This window comes from Lynx rufus, unplaced genomic scaffold (assembly GCF_022079265.1).
Source record: "Lynx rufus isolate CCGP_SWC_20201006 ecotype Redwood Valley unplaced genomic scaffold, mLynRuf1.p SCAF_17, whole genome shotgun sequence".
Classification (NCBI taxonomy): Eukaryota; Metazoa; Chordata; class Mammalia; order Carnivora; family Felidae; genus Lynx; species Lynx rufus.
Window position 1 is genome coordinate 2,178,772 of NW_025814831.1, and position 27,515 is coordinate 2,206,286.

Consider the following 27,515-nt stretch of genomic DNA (forward strand, 5'->3'; position numbering starts at 1 on the left):
ACCAATGGTCCACAGAAAGCAAATCCACGAGACAGAAAGCAGATTTGGGGGCTGGGGGAGGGGGGATGCGGAGTGAGCGCTAAGAGAACTTTTGGGGGATGGTGGAATATTCTAGAATAGGATCTTGGTGCTTGAACGTCTCGTGCATCTGCTGAAAAGTCACCGAATTACACACCCACAGCGGGTGAGCCATATGTACATGAATTCTGCCCCCAAGAGCCCTGCTCGCCTCACCCGCCCTCGGGGGTGTTTACCGTCTGCTCAGGCCACTCTGGGTGCCCTGTGGGCTCCGGCCCGCCCGCCCCCCCTCCCCCCTCCCCCCAGCGCATCACAGCTGCTGGAGGGCAGACCCCTCCGGGCACCGTCCGGCCCCTGCACGATCGCCCGCAGCTTCTTGAAACCACGTGGCCCTCGCTGGGCTGGCTCTGCTCTTTATTGTTTATTGGTCTGAGGCTCTCCAGATGCCAGCCTGGGTGGCAGGGCACACCTGGGGCGGGTGTGGGGGCGCAGGCAGGCTGGCCCTCCCGGGGTGGGCCCTGGGTCTCCTCTCGGCCCGGCGGGGGGCGCGCCCGACCCCGCCGGAGGCAGCGGCGGCTGCAGGCCGGGTCACTCTGTCGACAGGGTGGCGAGGGCCTGGCGGGAGCAGTGAGAACAGATGCCCTCCCGCCCCCAGGGCTGGGCGTGCCCGGTGTGGATCCTGTCTGCCGAGTAGGGGGACCATGGCGTATCTGTGGCAATGCCGGCCAGCCTGCCCCTACCCGAGGCCCCAGGGTCCTCCCACCCACCTGTACCCAACTCAGCTACCGCAGGACAGCAGGAATGCATGAACAACCGTATTTCAGTGAAAAACCACTCTCTGCTCCGGCCTGGCGAAGCAGGTTGGGGGGCAGAGCGGGGAGCGGGGGACTGAGGCTCGGTAAGGAGGCAGCGGGCGGGGGCGGGGGCTCCCACGGCTCTGCAGGGAGAGGTCCGCGAGGGCCTGTCTCCAGAAGCATCTGGGCACCAGGTGGCCGGAGGGCAGGGCGCAAGCTTCAAGGTGCCCTGGGGACACAGCCACTGCCCCTCACCCCTGCGGGCAGGTGCTGGGGAGCATGCGGGCGCCGGCGTGGGCGTGGGCATCGGCATTCGGCAAGCGGACCATGAGGGGGCTGGGGCGTGCGGGGGGGCGGGGGCTGGGCTCTGGTGCCTGCTGGGGTCTCGGCCAGAACGCCCCAGGAAGCTCCGGGAGGCCCACGGCCCCGGAGGGTAAGGCACAGAGTTTTGGTTTCCCAGGGGCCCAGTCCCAGCCTGGCCCCGGAGGAGCCCCGCTCAACCACACGTCTGGCGGCCCACGGCTGTGTGGAGGCCGGCAGCGGGCACGCTCACTTGGCTTTGGGCTTACGGCCGAGGCCTGTGGGGGGCGAGAGGAAAGCATCATTAGGAGCAGACCTGCCGGGGACGGCGCCGAGGCACCTGCGTCGGGGTCCCCAGGCTCCTGCTGTCCCATCACCACTGCCCGGTGGGCCTACTGTCTCTGGGTCCGCTCTGACCCTGGGCCCTCGCTCCTGCACGGCAGGACTCTTCCGGGTGCAAGATGCTGGGATGCCCCCCCAGCCAGCTGGCTCCTGCCCACCCGTCCAGGCCGGATCTGGGCCCGTAGCACACGGTCTGCCCTCACCGATCCCCGGCACCGCTGTCTCTCCCGGCGCTTCCCCAGCGGTGTCCCTCCTGCTCCCTTACGCTGTCCCCACCTGGACAGTTCCTGCCACCTGCAAGCCCCCCCAACTGGCCCTGCAAGGTCCCCGGCCCACTAAAGCCCTCTGGTCCAGGGGCCCTCTCTCGGCACCCCGCCCGACGCCCCTCCCCCCACCCCGGCCACACCAGGGCCAGGCCCGTCCCAGGCCCCCCGAGCGTCTGCAGCAGACTTGGGTTTGGAGAGCATGCTTGAGAAAGGTGGGGCAGAAAGGTCGGAAGTCATTCAAAGTGGAGTGCCTGGGCGGCTCAGGAGTCCGACTGTCGATTTGGGCTCAGGTCATGATCTGTTATGATAGCTCAGAGCCTGCTTGGGATCCTCTCTCCCACTCTCCTCTGCCCCTCTCCCATGCATGCACTCGAGCGCTTTCTCTCTCTCTGGCTCAACAATAAACATTAAAAAAATAATCTCAAGAAAGGGGCGCCTGGGCGGCTCAGCCGGTTAAGGGCCTGACTTCAGCTCAGGTCGCGCTCTGACAGCTCGTGGGTTCGAGCCCCGTGCCGGGCTCTGTGCCGACAGCTCGGAGCCTGGCGCCTGCTTCGGATTCTGGGTCTCCCTCTCTCTCTGCCCCTCCCCCAGTCGCTCACGCTCTCTCTCTCTCTCAAAAATAAACATTAAAAAGTTAAAAAAAATAATCTTAAGAAAAAAGTCATTCAGAGCACGGTTTCTATCCCAGCCCCACTGCGGGGTGCCAGGACACAGGGCCAGGGGCGGGGGGCGCCCAGGGCACCGCACAGCAGGGGTCTCTCAAAATCACCACCTTAACCAGGTAATTGATGTGAAGGTCACTGACCACAGGGCAAATGGCCCCGAGCTCTCCTGGGGTGCTGGGGTCGGCGGGGGGACCCACGTCCCGTGTGCAGAATTCCTGCCCAAACACCATAGGGAACCAGGTGGGCCGGGGGCAAGGGGAAACACCTGGAGTGAAGGTGTCTTCCACAACCACAATCCCAGAGCCACACAAGACAGACCGAGGCTGGATGCCTGGTCCTGGATAGGACCTCATTTCCAAAAAGTCCAAACAACTGTGAACAGTATGACAGGCCTGCCTGGGGACACCTGCCTGGGGCTGCACATGACAGACCCTGACTCGTCCTGGCGGGGGGGGGGGGGGAGAAGAGCCTTGCTCTCAGGAGACCCCTGAGGTCAGGTTCAGGGGCCAAGCGTTATGATGTCTAGAACTTTCAAATTGTTTCATAAAGTTGAGAGCAAAGCTCAAAGTTGGCAGCAAATGCTGATAACTTTGCTATTTTTTGCAAGATTTTGCCATTTCGGGGTGAAGGGTGGGCGGTGTTCATTATGATCTTGCAAACTTCCTGTCGGGTTGACGTTTTTGCAAATAAAATCTCGAGGAGATGAGGAGGCTGGGATTCCTGCCTCCTGTCCCCGCCCCGCCCCCCCGGGGACGGGGGGACCTGGGGAGGGCTGTGTGGCAGCAGAGGGAGCACCCTGGCCTTTCACTGGGCAGTGGGCACATGTGGCCGCAGGCCCCCAACCCATGACCACACGGCCCACTTGTCCCCAACACCTGGGGCCGGCAGCGGGGGCGGACCCGGCTCGTAAAGGACACACCAGCCCAGCTCAGAAAGTAACCCCGGGAGCAGACAGGCGGAAGGCTGTCCCCGACAGTGAGGATAAACCGTAAAGACGGGAGCCCCTGACTTCACTCCTGCCCTTGCTTCCTCTGGGCGCCAGCTGAGGCCTAAGCCCCGGAGCCGGGAGCCGAGCCGGCCCCAGCAAGGCTGCAGGTGTGGGGAGAACCAGACGGCCCCCCCCCCCCATCGTGACACACCAGATCGGCACCCACTGACACAGTCCAGAGCGCAGCAGGGACCCCAGGCCTGTCCGTCTGCGTCTGTGAGCCTGCTGGGCCACATCAGAGACACGGACGGTCCTGCCCGTACTCGGGGGTCCTGGCGCTATCGACCCAGGAGGTGCCTATCGACCCATTCATGGCCTCCAGGACCTGGCCAGGGAGGGGAGGCCCGCCCGCTCCCTGGAGAGGGCCTGTCACTCACCGCCCCCCAGGACGACGTGCGGCCGGACCAGGGCCGGAGGAGGGCTGGGGTGTGCCCTGTGGAGGGTCTCACCCGGAGGCTGGGAGTCAGTAAACCCCACGGTCAGCTAGGCTGGTAGGGACAGGGACCCAGCGGCCCTGCTCCCCGGAGGGCACCCGACTTGGTCCTGTCCACCCTGCCCTCTTGAGGCCCCTCTGCTGGGCACACAGCTCTGAGGTCGCACCCGGCCGCAGCGGGGACACCAGCTAAGCGAGGCATGGCTCCCGCCCTTCCCGAGAGGGGGGGCGAGGCGGAGGGCTGGCAGGTCCCACCACCAGCGGCAGAGGAGGCAGGGGGGCTTGATGTCAGGCCCGGCGGTGGCGGGGGGGGGGGGGTTGCAGGGAGCGGGTTAGCGTCCAGGAGCGGCCGGGCCCAGGCCCCGCCTCTGCTCACCGTTAGTGCAGGCGCCAGGCGGGGTACGTACCTCACTGAATCACACAGAGTCTTTTTGTTTTATTATCGTCAGAGTCAGGGGCAACCTCTGCTTCCAAATAAGAGAAACGCACTCAACAGCTTATTCCTGACCCACCCTGAGCTGGGAGCTGGACGCCGAGCCAAACACGGCCGGCCGGGCCTCAGGCGGCCCCTGGCTGACGGCCCCACCTGCCACTCCCTGCCTGAGGTCGCGCGAAGCGGTTGCCAGTGGGCCAGGGGCACGGCCACTCGGCAGCGGCCCCACAGTCGCCCTTCCCGCCCGCGGAAGGTGGGGCCGTGGCCTCCTTCCCCCAGGCCGTGGGGACGCTCTCGGGGCGGGGGATGAGGGCCACTCGCCCGCTGCAGAGAGAGACTCAGGGCTCTGGCGTGGGACGGACGAACTCTGACCCCATGCCAGTGCCCCCAGGCCCTGTGTGACCTGCCCGCCCAGGTGCCCTGCCTCCGGGGCACAAAGGATGATGGGAGGGGAGCCCCAAGTTACCTTCCTGGTTCCTTGAGGGGCGCTTCTTCCTTCGCTTGCCCGTCCCCTTCGAGGCTCGCTCCCGGGTCCTGGGGAGGGTGCCGGACCCTGAGGAATCCATCGCTGCGTCCTCCGAGAAGGACCTGTCCAAGGACGTGTCCAGTGCAGAATCCGGGGCTGTGTCCTCCTGGTCCCCGTCCCCGTCCCCAGCCACGCCGGGGCCTGTGGCACCGTGGCCACGCGGGCCTGTAGCCTCCGGCCTGTGGACGGTGCTGTCGGCCTCGGCCAGGCAGGCGTCCCGAGGGCCTGCGGGGTCTTCAGCATCTTGGCTCGACCCCGTGGCCCCAGGGGGCTTGTCACCAGAGAGCCTGAGAGGCTTTAGGGCCTGAGCCCCTCCCAGCACCACCGGCCAGGCCCCCGCAGAGGGCTGGGGGGCCTGGGGGTCCTCTGCGGCCAGGAAATCACTGGCGTCGGTGTACCAGGAAGAACGCCTCCCCAGGGGCCCGGGCCCCTCCTCCTCCGATGGGTCAGCAGTGGGCTTCGGGGCGGGGGCCGTGGCATCCACGTGGTCCCTGCCGTGGGGCTCAGAGGCGGGGTGGCTGGTGTCTCCTGCAGGGTCTCTGGTGGCCACTGTGGACACAGGACACGGCAGCTGAGGGTGGGGCCCAACTCCCAGGCCAGCCCGACGGCGCCCCCACTTAGGGTGTGCTGGAGCGGGGGGCCTCCCTCCGTATCTGCTTCTACCGGAACGTCCCCGTTCCGCAGCACCCGCTGCCCCAGGAGGCGTCCCCGGCGGCCTCCAGGTGGGGGTTCCCAGAGAACAGCCCTCGGCATCCACTGTCCGCCCCGGGGTGTGGGCCTACTTCACCCCTGTCCCTCAGCCCCCGTGGCAGCCACGCAGAATGGAGTGCAGTGCCCCGCCCCGCCCCCCTCAGCACCCCTGAGCCCCAGGGACGGATGTCAAAGGCCCGCTGGCCCATCTCTCCCGCCCGCCTGGGGGCTGTCACACCCACGGGGAGCCCTCTGTCGTGGCAGAGACACCCCAGCACAAGAAGGGTGAGCCGCTCCTCTGGCCCCACCTCCCACGGCAAGGGAGATGAGGGCTTCCTGGAGGAGGGGAGGCTGCGGGCAGCGAGGAGGGCGGGAAATGGCGATGAGGAGGTGGGAGAGGGTCTCACCAGGCACCTTGTCCCTCAGGGGGTCTCCGGCAGCCGCCTTGCTGCCCCCCTCCGCGTCCCCTCGGCCACGGGCCGTCTTGCGCAGCTGGAAACCCTTCCTGATGTCGGCCAGCAGGGCATCGATGACACACACGTCCTCTTGCTTCCCGACTCCCCTCCTGACTGAGAAGCCCCAGGGACCCTCAGAGACGCGGCTCGTGGGGCCCCCCGAGCCCGCCCAGGGGACCTGGAGCCTGGAGGCGTGCGAGGTGCCGCCGGGTCTCCAGGGCAGGGAGGAGCGTGGGCCAGATGCAGGCGCGGCCCCGCGGGGGCTCCCGGGGCCCCTGGCCGGCGCCTGGCCTCACCGGGCTTCCCATCCTCGCCCCGCGGCCTGCACGCCTCCTCCTCGGCCAGCTGCCGCTTCCTCCTCTCCGCCTTCGCCGCCTGCTCCTTCCGGTCCTTGTTGTCCTGCGCGGGACCAACACGGAGCCCGTGACCCCAGCCCTCGGCGGCCGTCCCGCCTGAGGTGCACGAGGGGCTGCGGGCCCACCTTCAGGGCGCGGAGGAAGAGGTTCCGGAAGGTCTTCATGGTGCTGAACGTGTCTTCCAGGGAGAGCTGCTGAGCATCCTCACACAGGTAGCTGGCCAGCTGCAGCTTCTTCTGCTCGATGGCCTGGAACACCTCGTCCAGCGCCCGGGAGGCCTCGATGCTGGCCTGGGGGCGTGGGCACACGGTCACGGCCCTGGGAGGGCCCCTTGGGGGGGGGGCACCTGCCGTCACAGGGACACAGCCCGGGAGGGTGGTGGCCGCCGGCACGGGCCCCCGCAGGCAGTGGTTTCTCAGTGGGACCAGACAACTGGGTACCGCGGCCCCCGGGGAAAGGAGCTGCCTCGGGACCAGGGACAGCAGCGCCGCCCTGCCGCGGGGCCCCTCGCCCTGGCCCCGTCCTCCCCCACACTCACCCGGCCCTGCCCGCTCCACCCTCCCGGACTGGCCCACTGGCTGGAGGGGCCGCCCCTGGACGCCACCGGGCCACTGCTCCCCGAGCCCAGCCCCGCTCGCCTGGAGGCGCTGGGCGTACTGCTCCTGCACCTCAGGGATGCAGGAGGACACCTTCCTCTCCATTTCCAGAAGCTTCTTCAGGTTGGTGCTGGACTCCGAGCGGATGAGCTCAAGGTTGATCCTGGAAAGTACCCGAGAGTGCGCTGGGGTCAGGTGACAGCTGAGGTCCAGTCTCGTGGAGTCGGTGGGGGCCTCACCCTGCACGCCCGTGGGGTCACTGGGGGCCCTCACCGCGTACACCCGCAGGCTTCTGGAAGCACATCAGGGCTCTGGGAAGGGCCAAGCGGTGCTGGGGGGATGTGTCAGGACGGCGACCCCCAAAGCCTCGGCCCATCCTCCTAGTCTGACCCTCCGAGAAAGGTTCTGCAGCTCTGGGACCTGACGACCTCCCATAGCAGCGTGTGCCTGGTGTTGGAAGGCCCGGGCCACCCTCCCCAGGGCTGCCCCTCTGGGCCGAGTGACCCAGGTGGATGCAGCCCCACTTCCCCGGGCCTCGGTTTTGCCATCTGTGCAATGGGCCTTGCTCACGGGCTGCCGTGAGGGTCAACCTTATGAAGGGTGGTGTCGCACTAGCCCCTGGTGTGGCCACGACCAGGTCACTCCCTCCCTTTCGTGGCCTCCGTTTCCTCCCCTAAATCATCTGGGGACAGGCCATCAGGCCGTGATGGACCCGAGGTCCTATCCCAGGCCAAAAGCGAGGCTCCCACGGGCATCTGGGGGCCCGGCCTGGTCCGGCCGCCTTACTGGTCAGGACCAGGGGTGGGGGTCCCGGCGTGGGCGAGGCGGGTGGGGGGCACGTACCCCGCTGCCTGGGAGGGCTGCTCCAGGTCCCTCGGAAGCTGCAGGAGGTCCGGGTGGTTTTTCTCCACCTCCTGCAACAGAACGCGTCCGGTGAGCGCCGCCGTGGCCCCGCCCGGGCCCCAGGGATGCCCGGGCCCCCGGGGCCGCCCCGCGGGCGCACCTCCAGCACGTGGTGCAGCAGCGTCACGCGGCTCTGCTGGGACTTGGTCTCCGTGAGCTTTAGCAGCGTGCTGATCTTGAAGCCGTCGGCGTCCCCCGTGTGGCTGCCCTACGGGGGTGGGGAGTGAGCGCCCTGCCTCCTGGGGCTGGGGGTGCGGCCGGGGGCGCGGCGCACTTACATAGTTGAGGAAGTTTCCTATCTTCAGGATCAGCTGGCAGAAGACGGGCAGCTGGTGGCTGGTGAGCAGGCCTGCGGGAGGGCGCCAGGGCAGAGGGAGGGGCGGGTGCTGCGAGGCGTCTGAGGCTGCGGCGTGGGGGCAGCACCCCTCGGTCCCCTCCCCCACGCTCCCTCCCGGGCTCGGCTGCAATCCCAGCGCGGACAGCCTCCGGGGCTCGGGGAGCAGGTCCGCCAGCGTTCTCACTGAACCCTCACGACCCTGGGGCAGATGACCCCTGCCCCCTTCTGTGGATGAGGGTGCTGAGCGGAACCTTCTAGAAGGTTGTAGCTGTGACCTCCCTGGTTCTCGGCTAACTGTCCCTTGGGGCGTCGGGGAGGGTGGCCCTTCTGGCCCCGTGGCCAAGAAGGGAGTGGGGGGCCACCGCGCGTGTCTCTGCCCTGCGGCTGTGGTGTATTCCTGCTGATCCCTCATCTGGAGAACGCGGCGAGTCTGTGCACACGTGTGTGCCTCTGCACGTGTGCGTGCGTGTATACGTGCACACGTACGTGTGTACCCGCAAACGCACGCGTGCCCGTGTCTGTGTGCGCACGACTGCGTGCGTCTCTGGCGGGCGACCGCTCCCTCTCCTGGTGCCGAGCGCCCCGCCCCCACTCACTGTCGCAGGCGGCCAGCACCAGCTGGGCCTTGGGCTGCACCACGTCCAGCACGACGGCCGTGCCCTCACACAGCAACATGCACTCCACCCGCAGCTGGTAGCTGGGGACAGAGCGGGAGATCAGGGACGGGGCCCCCCACCTGCGGGTGGGCAGCGGCCGGGGGCTGAGGCACAGAGCTCGGGGAGGGGTCCCACGGCCTGGCGCTCCAACACGCGCTCCTGGGCCTCAGCAGGACCGGGGCAGGGCCCAGAGATGGCACTTCGGACCAGCTCTGCTGCACGGGAGGGCGGCCGCCTCCCTGCGGGGCACCCCTGGCTCTCAGAGCGGGCGGCTGCACGAGTGACCCGTGTGGCGCTCCTCACGGAGTCCTGAGGGAACGGCCTGCACAGCCCCTCTCCCCTCCCCTCTACCCCTCCGCCATTCGCTCACCAGGGAATGCCCAGCAGGAGGAGGTAGAACTGGTCGGCGTTGGCCAGCTTGGTCCGATCCTCCGAGAATGCGCGCAGGTTTTCAACCTGCAGACGGGAGACCAGTCCTGGGGTTCCGGATCCCGTCCCTCCCAGGAAGGCCCCTGCCCTGCCTGCACCTGTGTGGACCGGCTTACCGGGGCCGCTCACGCCGGCTCCCCTCCCATCCAGCACACTCCGCGAGCCGGGAGCCCCCCCCCCCCCCCGCCCCCGGCAGGACTAGCAAGTCTCTTTCCCTGACTCACCTCGTGCTTCTCAGGGAGGAGCTTGAGGAGTTGCTTGAGGACCTCCACGTCAAATTTCGTGGTGTCCCCAGCCCGGATCATCGCAGTGACGTCCTCGTTGGAGCTGCAGGTGAGAGGGGGTGGTTGGGATGGGAGGAGAGGGGCCTCATGTGGGCTCCCGGGGACCCTGCCAGTCGGGGACTGCCCTCGGCCTGTGACATCTCCGCTGGTCACACCCGGGGCACAGAGAAGGCAAACCACCTGCCTCGGCTGCACAGTAAGGAGGCCGGGGGCCGACTGCCACACTCCCTCTTTGCCAGAGCACCCTCCGCCTCCCCCTTCCGGGGGGCTGCTCACGACACGGGCCGTCTGGTTCAGGCACCCCAGGGAGCTCCCTAGCCGGAGCCACCAGAGGGGTTCCCCGCGGATGTCTGGGTCTCAGGGACGGAACGTGCAGGTCCCAGAGCGGCCTGCAGAGGGCGCCGCAGAGCCCAGCGGGAGGTGCGGGCGAGGGGGCGGGGCAGGGGCGAGGCCGTGACGCCTGCGCCGCTCACCATCGAAACTGCTTCAGGAAGATGTTGAGGTTCAGGCTCTTCTTGGAGTCCAGGAAAGTGATCTGGAAAACACCCCCGCCCTGGTGTTGGTGCCCGGGGAGCAGCAGAGGCCCCTGGCTGAGCCCCAGCCCGGCCCCACCTCCTTGGGCTCCTTCCTGGCCGGGGCTGCCACTTGCTCCTTGGGCTTGGCCTCGGGGAAGCAGAAGAGCCGCTCGATGCTGGAGAAGTCCGGCTCCACGACCTCGGCCCCCAGGCTGCTCAGCGAGGCCCACATGGAACTGTGCTCTGTGGACGAGGGGCCCCCGGTCGGGTTCGCGCCCACCCACCCAGCGGCTTGACGGTCGGAGGGGGAGGGGAGGGGAGGGGAGGGGCGGGGAGGCCCCCCACCCCCGCCACCCCGCCGCCCCATTGCTGTCACACCGTATGCATGTGGACGCATACGTGCCCGTGACCCGGCTGGCAGGAGGCCCCGGCCTTGACCTTCTCTGGGCATTGGCACCCAGGGGCCTGGGCGCTGTGGGGCTGTGGCATCGGAGCCACCCATCGGCTTGCAAGGGTGCACGTGGGAAGAGAGGCCCTTCACAGGTGACCTGTGACCCGTTCCCGCCCCGCCCTGCCCAGACCTCCCAGGAGCTGAGTCCAGAGCAGACATCAAATGGCCCTGGCCCACACTTGGGGGGGGGGGGCGGGGGAGACACGGGGGCCCAGGTGTGAGCACACATACTGCCAGTCGGTATCGCAGGCCACCGGGGCCCGGCACCCCCGCTCGGGCAGGAAGCCACTCACGGAGCCTGGGGGGGCCCTCACCTCGCGCCACGTCAGAGCCGGGCGGGGGCTCACCTTGCGCCACGTTGGACGGCAGCTTCTGCCAGTTGAGTTTCTTCATGCGCACAGTGGGAGCGTGCACGCACCGGTGGCTTGGGACCCAGGCGGAGGAGCCCAGGCTGGGGCCCACGTGGGCCACGATGACCTCCTCCACGCCACCCGCCGCAGAGGGGCCAGAGGTACCCGGCAGGGGTGGTGGTGGAGGGGGGCCCCCGTCCAGGCCAGGCGGCGGGGGTGGGGGCGGGCACCCCGTGCCCGGGAGCGGTGGAGGTGGAGGAGGTAAGGCCCCGCCAGAGACAGGCAGGGGGGGTGGTGGAGGGGGTGGGGGGGGTGGGGCCCCCAGACCTGGCAGTGGGGGAGGGGGGGGAGGAGGAGGGGGCCCGGCGGTGGAGCCAGGGAGTGGGGGTGCAGGTGGGGGCGCTGGGGCCCCCAGGCCTGGCAGTGGGGGAGGGGGGGGAGGAGGAGGTGGGGGGGGCGGGGGAGGGGGCCCCGTGGTGGGACCAGGGAGTGGAGGTGCAGGTGGGGGGGCTGGGGCCTTCAGCTGTGGAGCAACCAGGTCCTCGACGGCGTGCAGGCTGCTGAGGTCCACCTCGGGCCTCGGGCCCCCCACCCCCGCCTTGGGGGTGCCGCTGTTTTGGGGCACGCTGCCCCTCCGACCCTGGCCTAGGTCAGCCTGGACACTCTTGTGGGCCTTGGTCAGGGTGCTGGGGCGTGGCCGCCCCTTGACGGACAGAAGCCGCTCCATCATCTCCTCCAGGGTGCATTCCTGGACTGGGGAGGGGGTGCCGGGGTCAGGGCCGAGGGCCGGAGGAGGTGGGGAGGGGGAGGTGGGACAGGCGTGGCCACTGCCCTCAGGCAGGGGGCGGCTACCCTCCCGCAGTGGTCTGAGACCCTGCCGGCCGTGCATGGGGGGGGGGGGCGGGCGGTCGGGGCGGGAGGTGGGTGAGGGCTGTGGGCACCGTGCCCGCTGGGCCCCACCTGCTCACCGTCACTGGCCAGGAGCACGGCCCGGTTCACCAGGTTCTCCAGAGCCTCCCAGAGCAGCTGGCTGGAGGGCAGGGTGGGCTCCAGGTACAGCAGGCCCTGCAGCACGGACAGCAGCTGGGCGGACGCCGGGGAGCAGCTCACCTGGGGGGCGGAGGCTGGGTCAGCGGGAGCACCTCAGCTTGCCGGGAACGTCCACCCCATCAGCACTCTACGGCTTGCAGGGCCCCGGTGATGAGCTGGGGTCACGGTTCCCTGACCGTCGCACCGGTGACATTTGGGGTGGGCTACTCTCCGTGCGGGGGCTTCCTTGTGCATTGTGGGATGCTGGTCCGGCCCCCGTGAAGCCAATGGTGCCCTCTGCCCCACTGTGGCAACCCTCACGTCTCTGGGTGTTTCTGGATGCCCCCTGGGGACGCTCGCGCCTGGATGAGAGCCACGGTTTCTTTGAAGGACAGAAGGTCCCAGCCAGGGAGGGCCTGAGCTGGACCAGAGATCAGCCTCCTGGCCTCTTGCTGGTCCCGGGGCCCCTCAGGCCATTTGGCGGTAGCCAGCGACAGTCCTGGGGCCCTGGCTCTGTGCCTGTGACAGCCCGGACCTACCGCCAGGCGCCAGGCTCTCCCCTCTCCAGCCCCCTGACCCCTCACTGCTCCCTCGCGTCTCCACATCCGGCCCACGGCTCCGCTGGGGGTGGGGCCTACCAGGGCCGGGAAGGCAGCCGTGTCCGAGCCCCGGCGCCCAGGCCACAGTCGCGGGGGCCGTCACCTTGTGGAACACAGAAGTGAAGACTTCCTGGTGGTTGTTCATGTCGACGCCGCCGCAGATGCGCAGAAGCTCCTCCGCGTCCTCGGCCTTGGCCTCCTCGAAGGCCTCCAACTGGATCAGCAGGTCGGCGTCCTCCAGGTCCCTGGGGCGAGGGGGCCGGATGGGCTGAGGCCGCTGCCCCCCACCCCCCAGCCTCCCCCGGCCCTGGACAGACGCACGGACGACCCTCAGCGTGGCCCACGCTTCGCATGTGGCCACACCTCAGCCCGAGGCCAGCTCAGCAGCAGAGCCACAGGCCCAGGCTCCTCCCCCTGGCTCCCCACTCCCCAGCTGGCATCCCCGGGGCTGGGGTCCCACCCAGGAGAGTGGTCCTGAGAAGGCCCAGGATGGGGGTTCTCTGCTACGTGGATTCCCCGGCACCCAAATAAGTTTGAATTTCAGAAAAACGACCAGTGACCTTTGGCATAAGTATATCCTCTACGACATCTGGGATATACTTACACGGAAGGAGCCCTCTTATTCAGCTAGGGGTCCTGCACTGCACGAGGCAACCCTAGCCTCCAGGGGCAGCTCCAAGGCCCCAGGCAGGGAGACCCCGCAGAGTGGCCCGTCTGGCACACTGCGTCGTCACCCGGCCTGGGTCCAGCGGCAGAAGCCCTCTCCTGCCCCTCTGGAGGTGCTGTGTGGGGCCCAGGGGAAGGCGAGCCTGGCTTTGGGGGACGGTGCAGGGGACTCACCGCAGACGTGTCAGAACGTCCAGCAGCTGCAGCCCTGGGAAGGGACAGGAGGAGTCAGCAGGCCTCAGAGGCTGCTGCCACCAGCCCCCCCCCACCCCGACCCCGGTCGCTTGCACCTCTGATGCCTCTCCTCTGGTCTCCCCGTGGGCTTATTCCCACCCCCCGGAAGGTGGTGCCATTCCTAAGGGCCCAGGAACACTCTGGAGGGACACGTGGTCGCACCCACTAAGGGGTCATCCCACAACTGGTAGGACCGGAGCCGGGGATGGGCGTCAACACCGAGAGGCCCCGAGTCCCCCGAGGGGGGCAGGTGGGGGCCGGCTTCCCAGAGCCTTCCTCTGGGGTCCTGGGGCGGGCTGCGGGCCGTTACCGGTGAACTCCCCGCGCAGCTGGGTGCGGGTGCGGAGGTCCTCGGGGCCCAGGATGATGGCATTGATCACACTGAGCAGGGTGACGACATAGGGCACGTTGTCGCTGTCCGAGAGCTCATTCATGATGACGCTGAAGCGGTACTGCTGGCTGCACACGGTCTGCAGGGCGGGCAGGGGTCAGCACGCGCCCCGGGCCCACCGAGGCCCCAGGGTCCCCCGAGGCTCACCTTGTAGTGGTCCAGGGCGTCCAGGGTCAGCACGTGGCCTTCGGGCGAGTAGATGCACAAGGCAGCCAGCAGCTCAAACACCTGCTTCTTGACCATCACGTTGGACGTGTCCAGAGCTGCCGAGGGGCGGGGGATTGTGGGGGAGTCTCAGCGGGGGCCCAGGCCCCCAGGCCCGGCTCCCCCTCTCCCCTCCTGGCGGCTGGTCCCCCCCCTGGGCCTGAGCTGAACTCACACTTCCGCAGGTGGACACCAGAGGGCGCCCTGCACCGGCACACCGGCCACCTCCCGGGCTGGCCTCCCCAGGTGCCCAGACCCGCCTCGGGGACCAGAGAGGCAGACCCTGCAGGCACCAGCTCGCAGGCGGGGGTCCACTTGGACTGGGCCTCAGTTCTGAGAGGGGTCCCTGTTGGATCTGCCGAGGGCCACGCTGGCACATGGCCCTGGGCCGAGCCCATGCTTCCATCAAACTCAGTACCGACTGTGCTTGACAGCCTGGGATGCCCCGTCGTCCTCATGGCCCCCTGCCTCCCACCTTATCCCCCGAGCTGGCACAGGGGGCACAGCCAAGCCCAGGCTGGGTAGGGCAGGAACGAGGTGGCCTGTGGCTTGCTCACCCACACGGGCACTCGCCCACCCCACGGGCCGACTCACCCGTCACTGGCCCCTCCTGGAGCCCCAAGCATCGTGGGGCCCGGGTGCTGCCATGGAGCAGCACAGCCTGGCAGGCAAGGGACACACAGTGATCCCTGCTCACTAAGGGCCACCTGAGGTTGCTCTCAAGGGTGGAAGACCAACCCTGGGCGCAGCCTTGGGAGACTTCCTGGAGGAGGGGAGCGGGAGTCAGAACTTAAGGAGTCAGGGGCGCCTGGGTGGCTCAGTCGGTGAAGCGTCCGACTTCAGCTCGGGTCATGATCTCGCGGTTTGTGGGTTCGAGCCCCGCGTCCGGCTCTGTGCTGACAGCTCAGAGCCCGGAGCCTGCTTCAGATTCTGTGTCTCCCTCGGTCTCTGCCCCTCCCCCACCCATGCTCTGTCTCTCTCTCTCTCTCTCTCCCTCTCTCTCTCCGTCAAAAATAAATAAACATTAAAAAAAGTAAAAAAAAGAACTTAAGGAATCAGCAGGCACACAAAGGCAGAAAGCAGCCTGAGCTGGAGGTGAAGCCCCAGGTGGTTGGAGACGGCACAGAATGGGCAGGGCAGGGGTGTGGGGGAAGGGGGAGGAAGAGGCCGTCGGCAAGGGCTGGGGTTCCGGCGAGGCTCAAAGGGCTCGGAGCCAGGTGGAAGGCAAGCGGGACTCCAGCCGCCAGGGCCCGGACCTGGGTGGCGGGTGGTGGGAGTGGTGTAGGCAGAGCCGGGGAAGAGGGCGGGGCCCCAACAAGCGCAGGGCTGGGCGGAAAGGCCGGGCAGGGTCACAGAACAGACCGGACAACCAGGTGCGGCCGGTGGAGGACCAGGGCTCCAAGGTCACCTGGACGTCCCGGACCTGGGGCCGATGTGAACCCGGTTCCTCCTCCGGGAAGCCCTCCCTGCCTGCCCAGCTGAGTTCTCTCCTGTGACCCCAGCCCTCCCGCTGCCCTCCGGGGCCTGGAGCCTCCCGCAGAGTTACTGAGGGGCTGTCTGTGCCGGCCTGGCCTCCCGGCAGCCCGCGGCTCACCCAGGGAGAGCTGGCGCACGTAGGCCTGGTTGCTGAGGATGTACTCGATGCCCCGCTGCGAGTTCAGGACGGCGCGCACGCAGCTGATGCAGGTGAGCTGCAGGAGGGCGTCGGCGATGCGGGCCACCCCGCGGCCGGACAGGCGCGCCAGGGCCTCGAGCAGCAGGTCCAGGCCGCTCTGCTCCAGGAACTGCACCATCCAGCCGCCGTCGCTGCTCTCCAGACGCTTGCGCAGCCCCGAGTAGTTGACCACGGACGGCATCTGCAGCAGCCGGATGCACAGCTCGGGGTCGGCGCTCTCCAGGTTGGCCTCCGTGGGGTCCGCGTCCTGGGCCCCCAGCTTCTCTTTCAGCGCCGCCCACTTGCGCTGCGCGCCCTCCTTCACCGACATCTTGCCGAACTGCAGGGCCGGAGGGAGGGGAGCGTCAGTCCCGAGCCCAGCTCCGCGCCCCGGGTGCCCCACGGCTGGAGAGGCCGGGGCCGGTGCGGGCGGGGTCCCCTGCCTCAGTATCCCCGCCCGCCCGCCGGGTTTGCCCTGCGGGGGGGGGGGGGAGGGACGCTGCGGGCAGACCTTCGTCCCGTCTGGGCTGCCACCGCCCCCGGGCTTCTTCCGTGCCAGGCGCTCCTGGCCACAGCGGCTGGGCTGACAGCAGCGCCCCCCCCCCCCGCCCCCGCCCACCCGAGGGCCTCGAGGCGGCTACACCGGCAGGAATACCACTGACCCAGCGGTGATGATGGAACAAAAGGGGCGTCTCCGGGGCTCCCTTATCTTGTCCCGGGGCACTTCCCCTGCCCAGTGGACAGGGTCAGATAGGGACAGCGGGGCAATTCCAGGCCTCAGGCGTGTGCCGGGGAAGGGGCTGACTTGAGGGTCATGCCCGGTGCCCACCCAATCGCGGGCCCTCCCTGCGGAGAAGCAGCCTGCCAGGCCCTGGCTTCCGCGGCCCTGCGTTTGCCAACCAATGTGGACGGAGCACCGGATGTCCCCTCACACACACCTTTCCCCTAAAGAGGCCGGGCTGTGCCTCCGCCCTCGCCACCCCCGGCAAGCCCCCCTCCTCCGGCCCCTCGGTGGTGACGCCGTCCCGGACCGCGGCCTCTGGGGACCGGCCTCAAAAGTCAGGGGCAGCCCAGGCTCTCCGCGACCATGTATGGCTCAGGTTTTATATTTAGAGCCTGAGAAGGACAGCACGGGGCTGCCGAGAGGGAGCCCGAGGACCAGAGCGCGGTGGTACCGTCACGCCTCGCGCCCGGGGACGCCACAGCCCCCCAGCCCCCCACCGCGCCCACCCGACAGGACAGGAACGGGGGAGGCACCCAGAGAAGCGCGGTCACATGCCCACCGCCCCCCCGTTGGAAAGGGCAGGGCTGAGTGAGACTGCACTCCAGTCCGAGGGGGGCTGGGAGAGGCTGGCCGTCCAGCCTGGCCTCGATCTCAGGGCTGCGGGACCTGGTAAGTCGGGGGGAGACCCCACGGACCATCTGAGGTCATATGTAGGAGATGCAGGCCGAGCGGGGTCGAGAGCCCAGGGGCCTGTCCCAGGCCTGGCTCTGGGCCCTCTGCGCTCACTGTGGTGCAGCTGGAGGCCTCCCGCCCCCTCTGCCTTGGTGACTCTTGGGTATTGTTCCTTGTGCTTCCCGGGCGCCCCCCCTCCCCCCACTGGCATGGCTGGCCTGGCCTTTCAGCAGCCCCTCCTGTTTGCAGTGGGTCCAGACCCCCACCGAGCCCCTCGTCCTCCTGCCTGGCTGACTGCCCGACAGGCCCCTGGGGTCCCCCAGCGGGGCGGCCGGGGGGGGGGTGAGGAACGGCTCTGGGCCCACCGGCCACTCGAGCCGTCTGAGCCTCCTTTCCTCGCCTGAATTTCTGCATCAGCCTACTGGGGGCATCCTGAGAGGGAGTGGGTGCGGTGTCCTTGCAAGGGGGTGGCCGGGTGGCGGTCACCGTCCCCCAGGAGCCCTTACAGCCCTCCCTGTGACCGCACAGCCCACCTGCTCCCTCAAGCCCGGCCCTCTTACCCCCTCCCTCACCGTCCGCTCACCCAGATGCGCAAGACCTTCCGGCTGCCTCTGCCCACCCATTCCAGGCCCTGCCGCGGGCCGCCCCTCACACTCTCCTGGCTTCTCATCCCTGCTGACCGCTGCCGGCTGTGGCTCTGGTCCCTCCTGGGCGGCCTCCTGGTGGCAGGGGAGGGGGCCGCTCCCACCACCACGAAGAGCACAGCAGAGGGGCCTTCGCACACGCTGCCACGCACCTCGGGTGCTGCTGCCTAAAGACGCAGTCGGGACTGACCCTGCCTTCCCCGCCCCCACCCCCGCCCCACTGGCCCAAGTCCCTGTTTCCCTGGCACAGGCTGAGTGGCTGGAACATGACCTCTCCCAGGCCAGGCCTCCAGCATCCTAAGTATCTTCCCCGGCCAAGAGCCCCAGGGGTCCCTAGATGCAGAAAACAACCTCTCAGAGCCAGCCTGCGTGGCCCAGAGCGCCCCACCGGGCTCCTGGCGGCCACGGGCTCTCCACCCCAAGGGACCCCACCTGGGGGGGCTCCCTTGGCCCGTGGGGGTGGGGTGGGTGGGACCACAGCAGCAGGCGACCGGCCCGTCCACCGGCCTGTCCACGAAGGATCCGAAGCTGTGTGCCCCGGAGCTGAGTTTCACAAGCTGGCCATGCCCCTCGAGGCACCGGGCTGTGGCCCAGTATGGAGAGGGCGTCCAACTAGGAGAGTGAGCTCAGCTGTGGGTAGGGATGACTTTTCTCCCTCTGTGACGCCACCAGGCTGCCTGGCCTCATCCAGGGCCCACCTGCTTAGGTCCTGGGTGGAGGATGACTCCCTAGAAATGTTCCAACTGCCCTTCAGGACGAGCTCCTGAATACACGGATGGACGGCGGCCAGACACCAGGACAGAACTCCGACCCACAAACTGCAGCCACAGCCCGGGAGGAGGCCCGCTGTCTCCACGGCAGACCTGCCGGAAGTCGGACCTCGATCTCTGACGCGCAACCACCCTGGGACAGTGTCCCACATGGCCGGGGCTGGATGACGGCTTCCACAGTTTCTGTTGCCACGTCCACCTGAGGACCAACCAGAAAGCCGAGCGCACTCCCCAAGCGATCACGCGGGCTGTCCCACTTCCCCAGGCCCCCAGCCCCTCTCCCGGGTGCCCCTGAGCCCCCCTTTTTCCTACAACGAAGCTTTCTATACATAGAAAATACTTCCACATATTAACATATACATGCTACAGAGCCCATGTACTACACGTATACATCGTATACACATAGATATTATATGTACTACATAGTGATAATTAACACATGTATTCTACACTACGTACATAGGCTGCACATGTACGTTAATGCACATATTACACATGCCCAGTAAGCATATATCGTGTAACGTGTATGTACTACGTGAATACCTCATACGTGTGCACATATTACACATACATGACAACAATTATATATAAGAAGTATAGATGTGGGGTGCCTGGCTGGCTCAGTCAGAGGAGCCTCTGACTCTTGATTTCAGTTAAGGTGGTGAGTTCGAGCTCCACATTGTATGTAGAAATTACTTACATAAATAATTTTAATAATAAATAATTATACAATAAAAATTTTAAATACAATAATTTTTAAAAATGAATGCTTAAAAAATATGCACCGCACGCATACATTGTACACGCACGTCCACACTAACAGCGAACATACATACATGGAACTAAAATACGAAGTGCTCCCACCCTCCCGCCTGCCTCCAGTCTGACAAACGCGAGTGGTGACTGACTCTCTGCCTGAAGCGGCTCAGAATAAACAGCTCGTTCCCATCCGGGTGGCGGTTGAGCATTTCCGCCCCGAGCCCCAGAGGGATTCGGGAGGACAGCGAGGGGACCTGCGTGGGAGGCAGCACGCTGGGAGCCAGAAGCCAGGCTCCTGGGCTCGCTCGCTGGCTGCGTGCCGCGGGGAAGTCCCTCTGCCCCTCTGTTCTCCATCTGTACAGTGACGCTTGCTGCGGGGCTGCCAGGGGAGAAGCTGGACCTGGTGGGCAGGGCGAGCGCCCGGGAGCGCTGTGGCTGTCGTAACGCCGTCCCCGGGCGTCCGGCCCCGCCCGACTCGTGGGCTGAGTGGCGGGCCCCCAGCTAGGCCCGGCGCCGAGACAGGGCGGGGTCGCAGGGACCTTCCCAGACGCAGGCCCGCCGGGCGGGGCGTGGCCAGCCTGCCGGGGGCGTGGCCACACGCTCAGGAATGCGCTCTCGGGGCCCCCACCCGCGCGGAGGCGGGGCCAGCGCAGGAATTTGCATTCGCAGAATTTTTGCAGCCAGCACCGCCCGCCGTAGAGCACGAGGGTCTCCAGGGCCCGAGCCCCCGGAGGGGCTGAGGCCTTACCCTGGACCTAGGGCAGCTGGGAGGTGTCCCCTCCCCAGGCAGTCCGTCCCCCCCACCCCCAGCCCTGCACCAGAGGGACTCCGCAGAGCAAGGCGTTGGGGCTCCCGCAGGAGTGTGATGTCGCCCGAGATTCTCCAGCGTTCGAGTTTTTCTACCAATAACGTGGGGTTCCCACCGGGGCGGGGCCACGCCTCCCCCTGCAGACTGTGACCCCCGAAGGCAGGGTCTCCCTCCGAGCTCTCCTGGGTGAGCCCACGCCTCACGCGCGTTCACGGCCCGCGCTGCTGACTCGAGGACCTGGAGGAGACTGGACGCCGGTCCTCCCGGCCCCTCCTCGCGCACCCATCTGCCTTTCTGCCCGCACCTACATCCCGGCGCCCACAGGCCCGGGCAGCTGTGCTGACTCACGGCAAGCCACCGCCCCTGCCTGTCTGTCAAGCTGTGTGCGTGGGGGCGGGGGCAGGGTCAGAGCTGCCCCCCCCCCCACCCGACCTCAGAGACCAGCCCCTGCTATGCAAATAGGGAAACCGAGCCTGAGCGGGAGAGCCTCCTGAGGCGGGCACCGGGCACCAAGCCACGTCCTGGGCACGGCTGCCGGGAGGCCCCTGCATGGGCCCAGGGGCGGGAGGGGGCTTCCAGCAGCGTGTGGCGGCGGGGAAGCCCGCACTAAGTGCCGGAGTTCGGCGCCCTGGAGGAGGGGGTTTGGCCTTCTGCTCCTTGATCCCTGCGAGGGCTGGAGGAGGGGCTGGGGGCCCTGGGCGGGCCGTGAGGGCCTGGGAAGGCACAGGCTGGGGACTTGGGCACCTGTGAGAGGGGCGGCCCTGCCAACATCCCCACCAGGGCTGGGGTGCTTCTGGGCCCAGAGCCAGTGAGGGCGGGGGCGGGGTGCAAACAGCGAGCTCGTCTTCCTTGGGGAGGGCGGGTAAAATGGCAGGAGCGGGGTTCCGGAACTGAAGGCAGGGGCTGCCACGCTGTATTTTTAGCTCCGAATTTTTCCACTGCCTGGTAACCCTTGGATTGTGTTTCCAGCGGCAATTCCCCCGGAGCCCAGGGGCAGCCGGGGCCCTGCAGGGTTGGGGAAGCCCCTGAGGCTGATCCCATTCTCCGCCCTCCAAGACCTTGGTTCCTTCTGAGCCTCGGGCACATACCGCCTTACCCACCAGGCTGCAAGCCCCCAAGGGGCTTGGGTGGGTCACCCGCCCTCGGGCTCATCCCCGGTGGGGGTCCAGTGCACGGTGGGCCTTGGGGAAGGAGGAACACCAGAGTGCCGGCCCATCACCTGCCCACCCGCAGGCACAGAGTGCAGAGGACCTTGGCCGAGGGGCAGAGTCCTCCCGCCGCCCGCGCCCCCCCCTCTGTCCCCGCCCCTCTGTCTCTGCTCCAACCCCCTGCTGCCTGCAGTCCCAGCACGGGGTGCAAGATCCATGCCTCCCAAGCCCTCACCTTGAATGCCCCGCTGTGTGTGAGGAGGCCGGCCGGGCCGCCGGAGCATCCAGCAATAAGACAGAAGGGGCGGCTTGCAGGCGGGTGGGCGCCAAGACCTTCACAGCAGTGTTGAATTAAAAACAGAGACGGGAAGTAGGACACCAAGCCGTACTGTGGAGGATTTCAACCATAAAACATATCACACAAGACACACGCCTGAATGCTAACAGAAGTTGCATCTGGGGTGAATGTGGTCTTTGTCATAATTAGAAAGACAGAAAAGGCCCCAAATCTCAGAGGGAACAGGGCTCAGCTCAGGTCACCAGGGGGGCCAGGCACTGTGCCACCAGGATCTGGGGGCAGGTGGGAGTGAGGTCAGACACAGAGCCCAGGCCGGGCCTGTTTGCATCCTCCGTGGGTCCCACCCTCCTGGGTTAGGAAAGAAGCCACAGAAAGGGCTGCCCTGGTGTGGGGGATGGACTTGGCCAACAGGAAACGCCTGTGCGGGGGCGGGGGGGGGGGGTACTGCTGATGCCGCCCCTGCCCCACCCCTGCCCCTCCCCTATCCCTCCCCTGCCCCTGTTCCCTGGGAGGAGGCTCTGGGACCGGGCTGGGGTGGTCTGGGTGTCCCCCTGACCCCAGCTGATGGCTTGCTGGGTGGGGAAGGACAGGAAGGGGTGGAGGCACCCACGCCAGGAAGCCGAGCTTTCGCTTCCACCTGCGCTGGGAGCTGGCAGGGACTGGGTCTGCCCTCACCTCTGCTGTCACCAGGCCTCCACTCCCCCAGCTGCTTGAAGGGCAGGCCCAGTGGGAGTCCCTGGAGGGGGCTGGTCCCCTCTGACACTCCCAGGGGTCTGGTCCAGCGCCTGGTGGCCGGAGGCGTGAGGGGCGGGTGCCGCCCGCCTGCCTCAGCACAGGAGGGTGGCACGGGGTGGCTGAGGAGGTCAGCGGCGGCCACCGCCGCCTTCCGTGGCGGAGCCAGTTCCAACAGTGATCGCTGGAGGACAGTGACAAGTACAGACCTGTGTTGCCTGTGAGGAACCGGAGGCCCCCGCGCGGCAGGGTGGCCTTTGACTCTGGGGCTGCTGGACCGCCCGCAGGCCCCGCGCCTGGCCACAGCCTCCGCCCGCAGGGGCTCTGCTGGGCCACAGGAAGACCTCAGGCCACCAGAATCCCTCCTCCCTGGGTTCTGTCCCCCAAGACCAGATGCAGCTCAGAGATGCCTCCTTCGGGAGGCCCCATGTCCCTCCTCTGTCTCCCTGCCGTCCTCAGGAAAGGCCTCTCCCAGGCTGGGAGGACACTCGGTGCCCAGGGACAAGGGCCGGCCGGAGACTTCAGGCTTCGGGCCCCTGCAGTGTGTGCTTGCCGAGGCCTCGGGGTGTTGGGGTAGGGCTCAAGACTGCCCACTGCCTGCCCCGGCGGTCCCGGTCCCAGCTGGAGGCTCCCTGCCCCCCGGGAGCAGGGAGGACAAAGCAGCGGGTTGGGGGGGGAGGGGCCGCCCGGCACTACCAGGGCCCCGAGGGCAGAGGACGGCTCAGGCTCTGGTTGGCATCAGGCTCCGCCACTGGCTGGCTGCGTCCCTTGGACCAGCCACAGAGCTCTGGCCGCAGTCCTCGAGTGGGGATGCGCGGGTCAGTGCCAACCCCTGGGCCTGCTGACAGAGCAACAGACACCATCCGTAAGCCCCGGGAATGCGCCGGAAAGCGCCGTGCCAGGCTGCCCGCCCATGCACTGCGCCCCCCGCCCGCTCCTCCTCAGCCAGGCTACCAGCGGCCGACGTGAGCTGAGATGCAGCCCCCCACTCGGCGGCCCCGGGCCGCCTGGCTCAGGCAGCCAGTGCCAGCAGCCTGGCCCGCGCCGGTGAGCGAGACCCAGTGTCCGGCACGAGACCTCCCCCCCCCCCAGGTATTTCTTGCCAGTTGCGCAGGGCCAGGCCCATCGTGGGCTTGGTTTCCTCATCTGTAAAAGGGCCGGGATTTTCTCCGGGGACGCTGGTTTGGCTGAGCCAGCACTGCCTGCCTGGCCTGCGAGGCCCCTCCTGGGCGGGACCCCCCACCTCCTCTTACAGGTGATCTCCCGGGTCCCACCTCTGGGCGTCCCTCCCATCACTCTGCCACCTCCGGGGGGCGGCCCCCCACTCCCCCGCCCCCACCTCCACGGCAGCCGGCTGGCACCAGGCAGGGGCAGTGGGGGCCTCCAGCAGGGCGGGGTCCCGCCCCGGCACTCCCGTCAGTGCGGGTGGGAGGGGGGACAGGCCGCGCCCCCTCCCTGCCGCCGGCCGGGCCAAGAGCGGACAGTTGACCTCCCTGTGGCTGTTCGAGGACGGCGGTGCCAGGCTGTACTTGGAGCAGAACCGGGCACCCGGGCACGGGGACCCGGATGGCGGCGGAAGCAGGCCACACACTGAGGTCACACCCAGGGCCAGGCACAGTGGAGAGTCGGATGCCCTCTGACACAGCTGGCCCGGGCCCCTGCTGGTGTCCACACCCACGTCCACCAGCACTCCGCAAGGCCAAGATCGAGCTCAGAGACAGAAAGCCCTGCCCCACGGGCTGTGTGTGTGCACGTAGGGGTGGGCACTGGCTGGCCCGGGCATGGTGGGGACTGGGGCAGTGCAGGGAAGCCACCACCCGGCGCTGCGTGTGTGTCTGGAACTGGCCTCCTCCTCCCTGACCCAGCATGCCCTGGGCTAGCCACAAGGCTAGGCTTGGAGGTTCGGCCTCAGTGGCACCATCTGCTAAATGGGAGGCACGGCCTGCCTCCACCTCCCCAAGTGTATCTCCTGGCTGGTCTCTCACCCACGGAGGGTCCCACACGATGGCCCTCAGCAGCACTGCACACGACTCCTTGCTCACGTCGGCCCCTGCCTTCCCTGTGGGGTCGGCCCAGGCCAGCCTCACGCGAGCAGGTGGCCCTGGGTCCACCTTCCCACCTTCCAGCCTCTCCTTTCCCACGTGGGCCCAGCTCACAGGCAGGGGCGTGGTGGAGGGTGCCCCAGCAGCACACGGTGGGGAGGGTGGCCTGGCCGGGCAGAGAGCGCACGCTGTCCTCGGGTAGCTCGGTGGCCTAGTCCTCCCAGTGCTGTCACCACCCCCCTCCTGCCCCACAGCAGCTGCCTGCCCACGTGCACTGCTAGGGAGTCACCCAGGTGGGTGCCCCGGGGCCTGCCCCCGCCCTTGTTGGGAGGCCAGAGGGTGCTGCTGGGCCAGGACGAGGCTCTCCTATTCCCAGAGTGGTGGTGACGCGGGACGGGGGATAGCCTTGGCCTCCAGGTGCTCGCCGGGGCCAGCCAGTCCTCACCCTGACCCCAGGAGAGCACTTTCCGTATGCCTGCTCTGGCCCGCTGGAGCAGTGAGGTGAGCCCAGAAGCCCGGGGCACACAGTAGGGGCTTTATAAGTGCATCTTGCCAGAGTGACACCACAGATTCTACAAGCCAACAACCCCGTGCCTCAGTTTCCTCTTCCGTGAAACAGATGATAATCACAGTACCCGTGCCTCACTGGTTAGGCGTGGGACTTGGAGGCCGCGGGGTGGGTCCGTTCACTCCTTCGTGCGTTCACCCGAGCTGCACACAGACTCCACTCAGGACCCTGGGACTGCTGCAGTGCACAGGCCAGGCTCGGGACCCGCCCTCAGGAGGTTCTGGCAGTGCACCCGGCAGAGGGGAGGCCCCGAGCAGCCGCACAGCTTCCTCAATCACACCTGGGGAAGGTGCTGTCCAGCGGACAAGCAGCGGTGGCCCCTGCTGGGGGGACGGGCCCACCCTGCCCCCTGTCTTGCTGCCTGGCCCAGGAGGAGGAGGAGGAGGCTGGCGGTCCCGGAGCGAGAGCTTCCCTCGGTCTGGAGCTTTCTCTGCGCACCGGGTAGGTGGGCAGCTGGTGAAGAGACTCCAGGCCAGCTCAGGACTCAGGCCGTCCGGTGTTGAGAGGTGGGCCCGGCAAGACCCTCCTTGCTAGGGGTGAGGCTGCTGGGGGTGGGGCCTCATGGTCAGATCCTCTCTCACGCGTCCAGGGACCAGGCGCTTGGCCCAGCACAGGCACTCCTTCCTTTATAATGGGTTGAAACCACTTTCTCATCTTGGACACACAGGGTCCCCCAGGCCTGGCTCCTGCCTGGCCTCAACCTTCCGTGCTGGGCCCAGGTCCCCTGGACCCACTTCTGTCCACTGCCTTTCCCAACCCACTGTGTCCTCTGGGCCTTGAGCCAAGCAACTGCTAGACCCCTGCTGGGGTGCAGGGGGGGAGGGGGCCAGGCAGCTGAGTCAGGCCTCACCCCTCCAACTGTGGGGGCACTCTGCCTCCTGGTTCCTCCTCTGGGTGCCTCAGGGAGTGCCCACACCCCAGGCCGGAGCCAGGCGGGCGGCGGCGGCGTGCCCTGCACCCGCAGGCAGCGCCCGCCCGAGGTTATCCAGCTACCATCCACCCCTCCCCCGCCCTTCCGAACCTGCTAACTTTTCCAACCTGGAATCAACTGCGCTTTGAGGAAAGGCGAACGGAGTCTATTTAAGGTGAGGAGCTCGCGGTCCCGGAAGGTGAGGTGTTCGCAATTAGCTCCGACAGCCGTCAGCACCTCCACAAAGTGGGGGGCCCTCACCTGACGGTTAACTCTTTGCTGTAAATGGCTGGGTCCCAGGAGGGCAGCCCCACCTGATCACTCGATCCTCTGGGTCCTCTGCTCGGCAGGGCCCCTCTGCCTGTCTGCTGGCCCTGATGACCTGTCCATCGTCCCTGAGCCGCTGCGTGGGGCCGGGACGGGGGACAGGGGACAGCTGGGGGCTGCTACCCCAACTGGGCTTTTTAAATTGAGAGTCGATGCTCTCCTGGTGAGGGATGGGGACAGTGTGAGGCCCCAGAGCCGGAACCAAGAGCCGATACTGGACACGCTGGGAGGGCGGCACCCTCTCCCCCAGCGCTCCCTGCCCTGGACAGCACGGTGAAGGGGGTTAGGGCATTTGCTCTGGGTCCGGGGAAGAGGTCCACACCTGAGCCACTGTCCCCACCGTCAGGGTACAGATGGAGAAACTGAGGCCCAGAGAAGGCAAGCGTCCCGCCCAGGTCCCACTGCCAGGTCCCACTGCCAGAGGGAGCAGGCTGGTGGGAAAGGAGGTTCTCCAGTACAGCTCCCCTGTGGGTGTGCCTGACCCCGGGCAGGTTCGTGGCCATCTTCGCCAGTCGGGGTCTCCGTATGTCACAGTGGGACACTAACGCTGCGGTCACAGCTCCCGCCCCCATGCAGCCTGGGGCCCTGGGTTACAGAACCTCAGGAGGCTAGGCAGTCGGACCCCAGCCTGAACGCCACGGGAGCGGCTGCAGGCTGATGGCGCCTCAGGTCCCTCCCCAGGAAGGGGGTCCAGGGCCGGGACTGGAGGAACAGTGGGGGAACACAGAACCGGCCTCCCACCGGGAGGAACCCAGCGCAGTGATGGGGGCTCTCGCTCCCCCAAGGCCTGCCTGCGGGGTGCCAAGGCCCCGGGTGCGCCCAGCTGCTCCCCTGCAGCTACGGACACAGCAGCACTCGCGGGACCCCCGGCCCGTGCGCACCTCGTGGGGCCACCGGACTGCCGACCCGAAGTTGAAGTTTATTTTCCCAACTGTGGCTGATTCATGGTCAGGATGTGGCAGCCGCGGGAAGGGGAAATTCTGCTGGCACCGGGCGGGGCGCTGGCCCGGCTGACCCCCGGCCACCACCGCGGCCAGTGCGTTCCAGCTGCGTCTCCGCGCGGGGGTCGGCAGTCGGGGGTGGGATGAGCCCCGGGGTCAGCGGGGGGGGGGGGGAGGGAGGGGGACTCCTGGGGCCCCGCCCGGGGGCAGGGAGCCGGGAGCCCGCCGCCTTGTGCCGCCACCCGGGGCGCACGCAGCGCTGCCCCAGCCCCCCTCCCCAACCCCAAGAGCCCCCTCGCTCGGACTCAGTTTCCCTGCGGCTCCTGGGGCGGGGGGCCCAGAGGCGCGGACTTACCGGGCTGGGGTGCAGCGGCGCTCACTCGGGTCGGGCCAGGGGCCGCGCCAGGCCGCCCACCGCAGGCTCCGCACGGCTCGCGCCGGGCTGGGCTGGGCTCGGGCTCCCGCTCCGCGGGGCGCGCGGAAGAGGAGGTGCCGCCCCGCCCCGCCGGCATGCGGCCACGTGGGGACCGGGCGCGCCCGGGGGCGGAGTCGGGGAGGGGTCGCCGGGAGGCCCCGCCCACCCCGGCCGCGGCCCGCGCGCTTTCTGG

General features: G+C 67.9%; 1 protein-coding gene across 5 annotated transcripts; it reads right to left on the reverse strand.

The window, feature by feature from the left end:
• Positions 1-415: 415 nt before the first annotated feature.
• On the reverse strand, positions 416-27,358 carry INF2 (inverted formin 2). Of its 5 annotated transcripts, none has more exons than XM_047079978.1 (23): positions 27,263-27,358; positions 15,505-15,904; positions 13,854-13,969; positions 13,626-13,785; positions 13,256-13,289; positions 12,519-12,660; positions 11,756-11,897; positions 10,785-11,540; positions 10,084-10,229; positions 9,945-10,006; positions 9,412-9,514; positions 9,129-9,214; positions 8,699-8,799; positions 8,044-8,114; positions 7,866-7,973; positions 7,706-7,776; positions 6,905-7,025; positions 6,392-6,556; positions 6,207-6,309; positions 5,863-6,024; positions 4,706-5,314; positions 4,214-4,270; positions 416-1,390 (listed from the first exon to the last, which is right to left on the reverse strand). In XM_047079978.1, exons 2-22 carry the CDS (start codon positions 15,893-15,895, stop codon positions 4,215-4,217), a joined length of 3,705 nt encoding a protein of 1,234 aa, XP_046935934.1. In that variant the 5' UTR covers positions 15,896-15,904; positions 27,263-27,358; the 3' UTR covers positions 416-1,390; position 4,214. The 5 variants fall into 5 exon arrangements, with proteins under 5 accessions (XP_046935934.1, XP_046935935.1, XP_046935937.1 ...); XM_047079979.1 differs by lacking the exon at positions 27,263-27,358 and adding an exon at positions 21,325-21,348; XM_047079981.1 differs by lacking the exon at positions 27,263-27,358 and adding an exon at positions 16,076-16,203 and having other exon boundaries at positions 6,935-7,025.
• Positions 27,359-27,515: the final 157 nt, after the last annotated feature.

What these genes read in the sequence shown, in the direction of transcription:
- INF2 (XM_047079978.1), bottom strand. Translation starts at nt 15,895, where the DNA reads ATGTCGGTGAAGGAGGGCGCGCAGCGCAAGTGGGCGGCGCTGAAAGAG. An exon ending in GACGTTCTGACACGTCTGCG is followed by an intron (nt 12,661 to 13,255) that starts GTGAGTCCCCTG and finishes CCCTCGCCCCAG; the next exon opens with GGACCTGGAGGACGCCGACC. An exon ending in GGTGCTGGCCGCCTGCGACA is followed by an intron (nt 8,115 to 8,698) that starts GTGAGTGGGGGC and finishes GCCCTCCCGCAG; the next exon opens with GCCTGCTCACCAGCCACCAG.